Here is a 14,012-nt window from a genome sequence, read left to right on the forward strand (position 1 = left end):
GAATGCTGACCACAATGCTATGAGACTAGATATCAATTACAGGAAAAGATCTGTAAAAATTACAAACACATGGAGGCTAAACAATACACTACTTAATAACGAAGTGATCACTAAAGAAATCAAGGAGGAAATTAAAAAATACCTAGAAACAAATGACAATGGAGACACGACGACCCAAAACCTATGGGATGCAGCAAAAGCAGTTCTAAGAGGGAAGTTTATAGCAATACAATCCTACCTTAAGAAACAGGAAACATCTCGAATAAACAACCTAACCTTGCACCTAAAGCAATCAGAGAAAGAACAAAAAAACCCCAAAGTTAGCAGAAGGAAGGAAATCATAATGATCAGATCAAAAATAAATGAAAGAGAAATGAAGGAAACAATAGCAAAGATCAATAAAACTAAAAGCTGGTTTTTTGAGAAGATAAACAAAATTGATAAACCATTAGCCAGACTCATCAAGAAAAAAGGGAGAAGACTCAAATCAATAGAATTAGAAATGAAAAAGGAGAAGTAACAACTGACACTGCAGAAATACAAAAGATCATGAGCAATTACTACAAGCAACTCTATGCCAATAAAATGGACAACCTGGAAGAAATGGACAAATTCTTAGAAAAGCACAACCTGCCATGACTGAATCACGAAGAAATAGAAAATATGAACAGACCAATCACAAGAAATGAAATTGAAACTGTGAGTAAAAATCTTCCAACAAACAAAAGCCCAGGACCAGATGGCTTCACAGGAGAATTCTATCAAATATTTAGAGAAGAGCTAACACCTATCCTTCTAAAACTCTTCCAAAATATAGCAGAGGGAGGAACACTCCCAAACTCATTCTACGAGGTCACCATCACCCTGATTCCAAAACCAGACAAAGATGTCACAAAGAAAGAAAACTACAGGCCAATATCACTGATGAACATAGATGCAAAATCCTCAACAAAATAATAGCAAACAGAATCCAACAGCACATTAAAAGGATCATACACCATGATCAAGTGGGGTTTATTTCAGGAAAGCAAGGATTCTTCAATATACAAATATATCTTCAATATACAAATCAATCAATGTGATACACCATATTAACAAATTGAAGGAGAAAAACCATATGATCATCTCAATAGATGCAGAGAAAGCTTTCAACAAAATTCAACACCCATTTATGATAAAAAACCCTGCAGAAAGTAGGCATAGAGGGAACTTTCCTCCACATAATAAAGGCCATATATGACAAACCCACAGCCAACATCGTCCTCAATGGTGAAAAACTGAAAAAATTCCCACTAAGATTAGAAACAAGACAAGGTTGCCCACTCTCACCACTCTTATTCAACATAGTTTTGGAAGTTTTAGCCACAGCAATCAGAGAGGCAAAGGAAATAAAAGGAATCCAAATCGGAAAAGAAGAAATAAAGCTGTCACTGTATGCAGATGACATGATACTATAATAGAGAATCCTGAAGATGCTACCAGAAAACTACTAGAAATAATCAGTGAATTTGTAGCAGTAAAGTAGCAGGATACAAAATTAATGCACAGAAATCTCTTGCATTCCTATACACTAATGATGAAAAATCTGAAAGTGAAATCAAGAAAACACTCCCATTTACCATTGCAACAAAAAGAATAAAATATCTAGGAATAAACCTACTTAAGGAGACAAAAGACCTGTATGCAGAAAATTATAAGACACTGATGAAAGAAATTAAAGATGATACAAATAGATGGAGAGATATATCATGTTCTTGGATTAGAAGAATCAACATTGTGAAAATGACTGTACTACCCAAAGCAATCTACAGATTCAATGCAATCCTTATCAAACTACCACTGGCATTTTTTACAGAACTAGAACAAAAAATTTCAGTTTGTATGGAAACACAAAAGACCCTGAATAGCCAAAGCAATCTTGAGAATGAAAAACGGAGCTGGAGGAATCAGGCTCCCTGACTTCAGACTATACTACAAAGCTACAGTAATCAAGACAGTATGGGACTGGCACAAAAACAGAAATACAGATCATGGAACAGGATAGAAAGCCCAGAGATAAACCCACACACATATGGTCACCTTATCTTTGATAAAGGAGGCAGGAATGTACAGTGGAGAAAGGACAGCCTCTTCAATAAGTGGTGCTGGGAAAGCTGGACAGGTACATGTAAAAGTATGAGATTAGATCACTCCCTCACACCATACACAAAAATAAGCTCAAAATGGATTAAAGACCTAAAATGTAAGGCCAGAAACCATCAAACTCTTAGAGGAAAACATAGGCAGAACACTCTATGACATAAATCACAGCAAGATCCTTTTTGACTCACCTCCTAGAGAAATGGAAATAAAAACAAAAATAAACAAATGGGACCTAATGAAACTTAAAAGCTTTTGCACAGCAAAGGAAACCATAAACAAGACCAAAAGACAACCCTCAGAATGGGAGAAAATATTTGCAAACGAAGCAACTGACAAAGGATTAATCTCCAAAATTTACAAGCAGCTCATGCAGCTCAATAACAAAAAAACAAACAACCCAATCCAAAAATGGGCAAAGACCTAAATAGACATTTCTCCAAAGAAGATATACAGATTGCCAACAAACACATGAAAGAATGCTCAACATCATTAATCATTAGAGAAATGCAAATCAAAACTACAATGAGATATCACCTCACACCAGTCAAAATGGCCATCATCAAAAAATCTAGAAACAATAAATGCTGGAGAGGGTGTAGAGAAAAGGGAACCCTCTTGCATTGCTGGTGGGAATGTGAATTGGTACAGCCACTATGGAGAACAGTTTGGAGGTTCCTTAAAAAACTACAAATAGAACTACCATATGACAGAGCAATCCCACTACTGGGCATATACCCTGAGAAAACCATAATTCAAAAAGAGTCATGTACCAAAATGTTCACTGCAGCTCTATTTACAATAGCCAGGAGATGGAAGCAACCTAAGTGTCCATCATCGGACAAATGGATAAAGAAAATGTGGCACATATATACAATGGAATATTACTTAGTCATAAAAAGAAATGAAATTGAGTTATCTGTAGTGAGGTGGATGGACCTAGAGTCTGTTATACAGAGTGAAGTAAGTCAGAAAGAGAAAGACAAATACCATATGCTAACACATATATATGGAATCTAAGGAAAAAAATGTCATGAAGAACCTAAGGGTAAGACGGGAATACAGACACAGACCTACTAGAGGATGGACTTGAGGATATGGGGAGGGGGAAGGGTAAGCTGTGACAAAGTGAGAGAGTGGCATGGTCATATATACAGTACCAAACGTAAAACAGACAGCTAGTGGAAAGCAGCCACATAGCACAGGGAGATCAGCTCGGTGCTTTGTGACCACCTAGAGGGGTGGGATAGGGAGGGTGGGAGGGTGGGAGACGAAAGAGGGAAGAGATATGGGAACATATATATATGTATAACTGATTCACTTTGTTATAAAGCAGAAACTAACACATCATTGTAAAGCAATTATACTCCAATAAAGATGTAAAAAAAAAAAAAAAGAAAGAAACAGTCAACCTCAGGTTCACAGCCCAGAGAAAATACTTTTTTAAATGACGGTGAAATAAAAGGCAAAGATGGGAAGAGAAAAAAAAAACCTTAACCCCTACAGTGAACTATGTAAAAAAATTAACTGAAAATGGACCACAGACCTAAAAGCTAGTTAAAATGAAATACTCAATACAGCCTAGATCTATGTAACTGAGAACTTTAAACACTAGGAAACTCAGAAGAGAATCGGACTGCTAGAGAGAAGCAGCCATGCAGAAGGACTTATGATACAGATGAAGCATATCCAGTGCCAATCCTGTCTGCTTTGCCTGAGTGAGAGAGGAAAAGTTGGGGATGAGGGGTAAGAGAATACATGCTAATTTTATGTAATTATTTGCTTCCCCGCCTTTCTGCAAGGTGCCATCTGAGTTATAGCTCCTCACCGAATTCATGGCCCCATAAAACAGGGAAATAACCTCTTTTTTTTTTTTCAACTATTCTAGTGATAGCTGAGGAGAAAAGAAAAATGTAAAGGGGTAACCAAAAAAGGATTTAACCTAACTTAAATAGAAAAACATCCTAATTACATTTCTGATTTCAAGCCCACCACAAAAAAGTCTGGTAATTAATTTATCACCCTGAATGTTGTCCAGGGAAATACTCTAAGTGAAAGCTATGCACTTCGTTGAGAAGGCAGGAATCCTTCAACACCAGCAATAAGGTTCACAAATCAGGGCTCCATAAGCCTGGATGCACTCTGAACTTGATGCACTCTGACCACTGAGAACTTGCCCTATCAGTGCCAGATCATTCTCTGGTACCCTCAGCACAGCCTGCTGGAACAGCTCAAAGACCCAAAATCAGTCACTCTGCTGCTGAACTACAAATGCTGACTGAAACAGCATTAAGATACTTAGTAATACTTTTAGGCTGAATTTGCTTTTTCTCAGAAATGAATATCAAGTGAAAAAAGTGGGGTCTGGAAAAGAAAGAGATACAGGCAAAGAGTGTAGCCTACAGACTGGCCTAGTGTTGACAGAGATGAAGGGAAATTCCACCAAGGGAAATGGAGGATGAAAGAATTATGATGATGTAAAACTGAAGAATCACAATTTTGCACTAGGTGGGATCATCTGCCCACCAAACAGGAAATTACATGTGGAATTCTCAGATACTCAAAAATAGCACTTGTCCTTCACTCCAGTTTTTTATTTTTTTACTAAGAGAATAATATATCAGCATAAAAAGTTTTGAAAATAATAATCATGTCTGAATATAATTTTCATTTTTGTATAATTCCTTTCAACCTCAATATACTTTTACTTAACAGTTTTAAGCAAGGTATAAGTAAAACTTCATATTCTGCTTTTTTTGCTTAATAAGTATTAATTTTACAATGCAATATTTATCATTTTTAATGATGAAGTAATAATCAGAGCTAATATAATTTATGTACCAATTCTCCTGTTAGGATATCAAAATTGATGCCTCTTTTTCACTATTAAAAATACCATTTTAAGAAGTACTTTTTCCATAGACATATCAATATTGTTGAACTATTACTATTGGTAATATTTCCATCAAGTCCCCTTTCCACTGAGACCTGTCCTCTCCACCAATGGGGGTGAGAATACACATAGTCATATTTTTAACTTAATTTGGACCCGGACTCTTGCCCCAGCTGACTGGACTAAAGAGAATACCTGACTGAAGCTGAGCCAATTAGATTTTCTCTTTCAGGAATATAAAAGGTATGTCACTGGTGGCTCTGGAGCTGGGGAAGCCATTCCTACCATGTGTATAGATAACAGTCACGAGCTTTTGTAGGGCCAGTTTTTTTGTTCAAAACAGGGAACACAGATTCTCAAAGGAATATAACTGACTACTTACCAAATTGATTGTACTTTCTGATCCTAGCCCAACAAATAATGATGATGCCAGCAGCTGCTTTTCTTTCTCTTCTTTAGATTGGGTAAGGGCTTGAGAATGATCGTTTTTTGTTATAATTTGATCTACATTCTCCATTATTATATTCTCTTGAGGGACTGGCAGAGCTTCTGTTTCATCACCAGTTTTGCTTTCCTTCTTGGGAAGATAGCCCTCTTTCCCCCACAATTTCTTTATACCTTCCAGCTTCAAGCTATTTGTCCTAAGGAGATTGATAATGAAATCAAGTCAATTTAAATAATTGCTAAATACTTACCTTCTTGAGGCGTTTTTAAAAACACATCATTGTCATGACCTTTTAGAAATAGCTTTCATATTATATTCTACGTGCCAGAAATAAAACCTAGATCTTTAGATTTTATTTTAGTTATAGCCAACCTCCCCTAACTCTCCAGCCAAAAGATTTAAGGCAACAGAACTCTAGACTTAGTTAAAAATTTCAGATTATTTAATTTTCATTTAATTCCTTGAATAAGATGTCCAAAAATAGAACTACTGTAAATCAGTTCCTTTCACCTATTGACTTTTCAAAAATACCTTTAATTCTGATGGGTTAAAGATCAGAAATGATATAAGTTTCATACCTATAGTCACTCAGTGAAGGAATTAACACTACATAAATTCACTACATAAAATCCTGTTGAGAGCAAAAAAAAAAAAAAAATCATTCAAATCTACTCCTGTGTGTAAATTTACCTTTAATCCACAAGGTTTTCTTAATGTGAGCACAAGCTACACTTTCAACTATTATAAATGTACACTTATAAAAATGAATGAAGTTTGATCTGTAGAAGAAAACAGTAGTATTTTTGGAAAAAGCATGAAGGTTAGGAGTTTTTTTATACCTGAGATGAAAAAGAATAAAGTTGTGATTAGAATTAGGTCTCACCTACTGTTGTCCCAAAAGCTACAGCTGTGAATCATAAGTGCAGGCTGAAATAACCAAAGACTGCCTCTATTGTTTTCATATAAGAACCATGTGTCCTTGGCACTGGCTCATTTAAGTATCCCTCTCATGATCCAAAACTGAATTTTTAAAATTTGTACTACAAGATAGGCAGATCGTGAAATGAATCTAAAAGAAGGATTCAGAAATATCTGTACTATTATTTCATTTTAATTTGTTGGAATCATGGTCAGTTTGATTTTCTGTAGTATGCCAGAAACAAAAACAGATCATTATACTTCATACTGAGTGAAGAACTAATGCTATTAAGTACCAACTGGCTAAAAGAAAGTCTAATGTTAATAAAGAACGCCCTATAGGGAATTAGTCCATGCCTACTCAATGAATTTTACTGTTGAATGTTCCTTTACAAATATCTTCATTCATTCCTCTCTTTCAGGTACCAAAAGAGTTTTCTAAAAAGTTCAAAAAAAACTGTTAGTTATCTATCAAACCTCTTAGAAGAAAACTGGTTGATCTTGTGTGAGCAGACAAAAAAGTCATCAGGGGAACCCCTAAAATGACCCCAGCACTTCTAGGATGCTCAACAGCAACAACTCAAAAGGATTCATGAATGCCCACAGCAGGATTACAGTGTTTTTTGTAACCCTGTTTACCAAAACATATCCTTTAATTATTGGCGGGGGGGAATAAAAAAGAGCAACTCCCCAAATGATTCAAATATTAGTTTAACTAAAAAAAGGCAGGTGTGGTAGACCCTGGGATGTTCCATCCAGATCCCCCTTCAATGAAGGACTTTGTTGGCGCAGCTGTTAGGAGCATAGCACCCTTAGGGATTTGCCTCAGTTGCAGAGAGTCACCTCAGTTGCAGATCATGCCCTTTTCCAGGGCAGCCCATATCCAATAATTGATGAACAGAAGTATAGAGTCCTGGCCACCCATTTTAGCCTAACTTAGGACAGCTCAGATGGGCCATTCTAGCTTCAGAGCTTCCTATGGGGTCAGCAGACACTGTTGCTGGCACTGCATTGCTTAACTTCTTCCTCTGCCCAAACCCTCTTCTTTTCCTTTCCTTCCACAGTTGTTGATGCCAAGGGCACTCCTTAATATTCTGCATGCTAAATTCCATCTTGGAATGCACTCCCCAGGGAATTCAACCCACAATAACAGGCAAAAATGAGAAGGGGAAGAAAAAGGAGCCTGAATACATGCCTATTATCAACATAAATTTTCACTGTCATGCATTACATACAGAAAGTCTAAAAAGGAGGTAGATAAATAAGAGAGCAGCATAAAACCATTTCATACACAAAATATGCCTCTTTATGATATGAAACATAACATAAAAAATTTTTAAACATAAGTCATCTTTGCCTGGATTTTGACAACAATAATATTATAATTCATCGTTTTATACGGTATACCTTTGTGTTGTTTTTAATCAGACCATTCAAACACAGATGTAGATTATGGCCAAGCAATCTTCAAAAGATTAGGAATGTACTTTGAGCTCTAGAAATTCCCATTTGTGGTAGGGTGCTGCTCTGTAATAGGGCTTAAGGTAAGAAATGCTAAATTGGGCTTGCCCCACGTTATTCTCAGCTTGCCAGAGACTGCAGAAGAATGATCATCTCTCTAAAGCTGATACACCTCACCAATTACCACTTAGGTTCCTAATCTGAAATAATGTGTGAGCTGTGGTCCTCTTTGGAAAGAAATTTTAAATTCATCCCTCATGTTGCACTTCATGGTAATCCAGCATATGTATAATTCCTGAGCAGCTTTGCCAGATGTCATTTCTCTGAGGGTAGTACATGTACACATACAGGATTTACAAGGCCCTGTCAAGTCCCCCAGATCCTAGTTCAATACTAAAAAAGCAGATGCCATCATCTGTTGTGCAGGCAAAAGGGACTACGCTTCCTCCCTGGGTTTGGAGGGTTTCTGTCTCTCCTTCCCTTGCCCCTCTATTCCCTGTTTGAGGCACTTAATTGCTATCACCACCACCATCACATGCTCACAAACGATATCTGCTCCCCATGCTTATAATACTGAAATTAAATGTCTGGGAAAGAAAAGGGTGTCAACAGAGCAGGAAAAAAACGCTAAGAAAGAGATTTTGAACTTATGCCATTTCAATCAGCATATCATTCTACATTCCTCGTAATCTATGTGTCATTTTTCTGATAAATACTTCTTATAACCATATCACTGGAAGACTGACAAATGCAAAGACTAACATAAAATAAGGTTACTGAGTCTGTTCAAATGTCATCTTTCAAAGTTGTCACCTTTGAGATTTTATCATTTATTCTAACAATGTTGCCATTTCTCAAAACATTTTTGAACTCTTAGAAGAAGCTCCTTCACAAACAAGAAAGCCATTTTCATTACTTTATGTCACATTGGTATACTGACCAAAGTTATCCAGCTTGACTACTAATTTTATGTAGTAAATTCAGCTTTTGGATAATAACAATAATGATAGCAATGACAATTATTAATTTTAGTAGCTACCATTTATCAATCATTTATTACGTACTGGGTTGTATGAGGCACTTTACATACATTATCTCATTTTATTAACTTAATCATATTTCTAGTAATTTATTCATATTTCCAAAATCAAAATTTACCTAAAAAGGATGAAGATTTGACTCCATGTTTAGAAAAATGTATCACCAATTTTCAAGGTGGCTGGAAAGAAGCTCTGAAAGTATTCTGAACAAAGTACACAGCTTTCTCAAGTGAAGTCCATCATCTTTATGTTCATCTATATATTCGTCAATCTTCCAATGAGATGGTTATAAGAAGTATATTATGAGGAATGCAGAATGATATGAACAGTCACCTCACTGGGTATATGAGTTCTGATACGTTTCTTTAAAAATGTGTGTGTGTGTGTGTGTGTGTGTGTATGCATGATGTGTAGTAATAACACACACATCATTACTATGTGTAAAGCTTGTATACATTCTATACTGTCTTGGAAGTAAGCAAGCTCTCTTAAAGTACAAGGACAGGCTATACACTATCAATACCTCGAGAGCAATAAACAGAAACAGCTGAAACAACCACCCATGCAGAATTTAGCTTTCAGGAATCCTTCAACATGTAAAGACATTTAAACACTCCCATGTTCTCAATTTTAAGAAAGGAACTTACTCTTTTAGCCCGGTCTCTGTACTATTCCCAGATATATCTGAACCAAGAGAAATGCCAGCAGGAGACTGTCGTCCAGAGAAGCCAGATGAAGAAAAGGAGAGTCCATATGGTTCAAAACTGAGAACTAGAATTTTAAAACAACAACAGAGGTTCATATTTAAAACAAAGCAAAAATTATGAAAAAAAAGCAAAATATAAAATAATAGAAAACTAGAATCCAGTGACAATTTTTAAACTGGAAGGGACTTTGGAAATGATCTAATCAAATATTTATAGCAATAATAATAAAGCAGCTATGATTTATTAAATCTCTACTACAGTCTTCATACAATTAGTTAATCAAAGACAGTCTTTCATTTTTCTTTTTACCACTCTTAAAAGCTAAAAAAGAATTCAATTAGGAAAGACAATTGATAAACCAGGTCTACTGAAAAGTTGCTGCTCTCATGCAAAAATGTTTAATGAACTATGAATGAAGACCTGACCATGTTTCTGTTTAACAAAATGCTCTTAGGCACATTCCTGTACCAACTGGACTGATGGAGCCCTCAATGTGAAATCCCCCTTACTGACAAAGAACAAGGTTTACCCAGGTTCAGATTCCTTTGCGTCTGTATACCCAAATGAATTCAATCAGAGCCATAAAATTCATATTGTTATTGTGGTAGAGCAGATACCGATATCCACTTTCCTCTTCTTTCTAAGCTACAGAACCTTCAATTCTTAGCTAGGTACATGGCCACCCAGAAAAGAGATGACAGTTCCAGACTCCTGTGCCATGTGACTGAATTCTGACCAATGAAATTATATACACATTTTGTGTACAACTTCTGGGAGGAATCCTCCTGGAAGAAAAAACTTCCTCTCTCCCTTCCTCTTTTATGTTCATAAAAAACCATCATCAATACTAAGCTGCCTACTTCTGGATTTTATTAATGGAAAAGAGCAATAACCCTCCGCCTTGTATAAAGCCCTGCTTTCTCTGTTTTCTAATATGCTATTTAGCTAAACTTAATCCTAACTGGCACATTATCTCTTTGGACTGTCTGGATTATAATACAAAGGACCTTCTTAAATCATAAAAAGTATCTTAGAAAATAAAATGTGAACTTCTGTAATTATTATCCTCATCTTACAAATGAGGAATCTGTGGCAAAGAGCTTGCCAAAAAGTCACCGAAGAGTACAAAGACAAGAAATGAAAGAGGCAAATGAGAAATCAGATACTCTGGTTCCAGAACTGCACTCTCAACCATTATATTACACTGTCTCCTTCAAAGGAAACAGCACCTAATCCAAAGAGTACTAAATAAATTAGCTTGTGTGTTAGCTAAATGAATGATATGACTGTTCACTATAAAAAATAATGGGCTAATTAATAAACAGGTAAAGGGTTCAGACTAGGTCAGCAGTTTCCAAGTGCTGATTTGATAACCAGGAACAAGCTGACTTCACAGAATCTCTCACGTATCTTTTTATACATACAACCAGGCTTTCAGAGATATACTTACAGAAGGTATAGGAGTAGGTCTCAAAAATCTGTATCATTTTTTTAAAACTCTCTATGTGATTCTGATTCTGAATCATGTTTGAAAACCAACTGTCTAAATCTAAGGTCCTTTTCAGATAGAATATCCTCTCATTTTAAGCTTTCCAATCATCTGGTTTAACCTTCTATCCCAAGGTTAGAAGGCCTCTTTTAAATAGCATCTGTGACAGTCAGTCACCCAGCCTCTGCACTGAATGTTGAGAATTCTTTCATGTGTTTGTTGGCAATCTGTATATCTTCTTTGGAGAAATGTCTGTTTAGGTCTTCTGTCCATTTTTGGATTGGGTTGTCTGTTCTTTTGATATTGAGCTGCTTGTATCTTTTTGAGGTTAATCCTTTGTCAGTTGCTTCACTTCCAAATATTTTCTCCCATTCTGAGGGTTGTCTTTTCATCTTGTTTATGGTTTCCTTTGCTGTGCAAAAGCTTTTAAGTTTCATTAGGTCCCATTTGTTTATTTTTGTTTTTATTTCCATTTCTCTAGGAGGTGGGTCAAAAAGGATCTTGCCTGTGATTTATGTCATAGTGTTCTGCCTATGTTTTCCTCTAAGAGTTTGATAGTGTCTGGCCTTACATTTAGGTCTTTAATCCACTTTGAGTTTATTTCTGTGTACAGTGTTAGGCAATGTTCTAATTTCATTCTTGTACATGTAGCTGTCCGGTTTTCCCAGCACCACTTATTGAAGAGGCTGTCTTTTCTCCATTGTATATTCTTGCCTCCTTTTGTCAAAAATAAGGTGACCATATGTATGTGGGTTTATCTCTGGGCTTTCTCTCCTGTTCCACTGATCTATATTTCTGTTTTTCTGCCAGTACCATACTGTCTTGATTACCATAGCTCTGTAGTATAGTCTGAAGTCCAGAAGCCTAACTCCTCCAGCTCCATTTTTCTTTCTAAGGATTGCTTTGGCTATTTGGGGTCTTTTGTGTTTCCATACAAATTGTGAAATCTTTTGTTCTAGTTCTGTGAAAAATGCCAGTGGTAGTTTGATAGAGATTGCACTGAATCTTTAGATTGCTTTGGGTAGTATAGTCATTTTCACAATGTTGATTCTTCCAATCCAAGAACATGGTATATCTCTCCATCTATTTGTAACATCTTTAATTTCTTTCATCAGTGTCTTACAGTTTTCTGAACACAGGTCTTTTGTCTCCTTAGGTAGGTTTATTCCTAGATATTTTATTCTTTTTTTTGCAATGGTAAATGGGAGTGTTTTCTTGATTTCACTTTCAGATTTTTCATCATTCGTGTATAGGAATGCAAGAGATTTCTGTGCATTAATTTTGTATCCTGCTACTTTACCAAATTCATTGATTAGCTCTAGTAGTTTTCTAGTAGCATTTTTAGGATCCTCTATGTATAGGAGCATTTCACCTGCAAACAGTGACAGCTTTACATCTTCTTTTCCGATTTGGGTTCCTTTTATTTCTTTTTCTTCTCTGATTGCTGTGGCTAAAACTTCCAAAACTATGTTGAATAAGAGTGGTGAGAGTGGGCAACCTTATCTTGCTCCTGACCTTAGTGGAAATGGTTTCAGTTTTTCACCATTGAGGACGATGTTGGCTGTGGGTTTGTCATATATGGCCTTTATTATGTGGAGGTAAGTTCCCTCTATGCCTACTTTCTGGAGGATTTCTATCATAAATTGGTGTTGAATTTTGTCGAAAGCTTTTTCTGCATCTATTGCGATGATCATATGGTTTTTATTTTTCAGTTTGTTAATATGTTTTATCACATTGATTGATTTGCATATATTGAAGAATCCTTGCATTCCTGGGATATACCCCACTTGACCATGGTGTATGATCCTTTTAATGTGCTATTGGATTCTGTTTTCCAGTATTTTGTTGAGGATTTTGCATCTATGTTCATCAGTGATATTGGCCTGTAGTTTTCTTTCTTTGTGACATCTTTGTCTGCCTTTGGTATCAGGGTGATGGTGGCCTTGTAGAATGAGTTTGGGAGTGTTCCTTCCTCTGCTATGTTTTGGCAGAGTCTGAGAAGGATAGGTGTTAGCTCTTCTCTAAACGTTTTGATAGATTTCGCCTGTGAAGCCATCTGGTCTTGGGCTTTTGTTTGTTGGAAGATTTTTAATCACAGTCTCAATTTCAGTGCTTGTGATTAGTCTGTTTATATTTTCTATTTCTTCCTGGTTCAGTCTCAGAAGGTTGTGCTTTTCTAAGAATTTGTCCATTTCTTCCAGGTTGTCCATTTTATTGGCATAGAGTTGCTTGTAGTAATCTCTCATGATCCTTTGTATTTCTGCAGTGTCAGTTGTTACTTCTCCTTTTTCATTTCTAATTCTATTGATTTGAGTCTTCTCCCTTTTTTTCTTGATGAGTCTGGCTAATGCTTTATCAATTTTGTTTATCTTCTCAAAAAACCAGCTTTTAGTTTTATTGATCTTTGCTATTGTTTCCTTCATTTCTTTTTCATTTATTTCTGATCTATCTTTATGATTTCTTCCCTTCTGCTCATTTTGGGGTTTTGTTTGTTCTTTCCCTAACTGCTTTAGGTGTAAGGTTAGATTGTTTATTTGAGATGTTTCTTGTTTCCTGAGGTAAGATTGCATTTCTATAAACTTCCCTCTTAAAACTGTTTTGCTGCATCCCATAGGTTTTGGGTGTTCGTGTTTTTATTGTCATTTGTTTCTAGGTATTTTGTGATTTCCTCTTTGATTTCTTCAGTGATCTCTTGGTTATTTAGTAGTGCATTGTTTAGCCTTCACATATTTGTATTTTTTACAGAGTTTTTTTCCAGTAATTGGTATCATCTCATAGCGTTGTGGTCGGAAAAGATACTTGATATGATTTCAATTTTCTTAAATTTACCAAGGCTTAAATTGTGACCCAAGATATGATCTATCCTGGAGAATGTTCCATGAGCACTTGAGAAGAAAGTATATTCTGTTGTTTTTGGATG

At 36.0% G+C, this 14,012-nt stretch overlaps 1 protein-coding gene across 1 annotated transcript in view; it reads right to left on the minus strand.

Moving 5' to 3' along the window:
• Positions 1-14,012, minus strand: part of AP4E1 (adaptor related protein complex 4 subunit epsilon 1) — a 70,900-nt gene that overhangs the window by 12,078 nt on the left and 44,810 nt on the right. The window contains exons 16-17 of the mRNA XM_030842874.3: positions 9,544-9,667; positions 5,415-5,673 (exon numbers count right to left, since the gene is read on the minus strand). Of these exons, the coding sequence (XP_030698734.1) occupies positions 5,415-5,673; positions 9,544-9,667 (383 nt within the window). The remainder of the gene's footprint in view (positions 1-5,414; positions 5,674-9,543; positions 9,668-14,012) is intronic.

Source organism: Globicephala melas, chromosome 2 (assembly GCF_963455315.2).
Source record: "Globicephala melas chromosome 2, mGloMel1.2, whole genome shotgun sequence".
Classification (NCBI taxonomy): Eukaryota; Metazoa; Chordata; class Mammalia; order Artiodactyla; family Delphinidae; genus Globicephala; species Globicephala melas.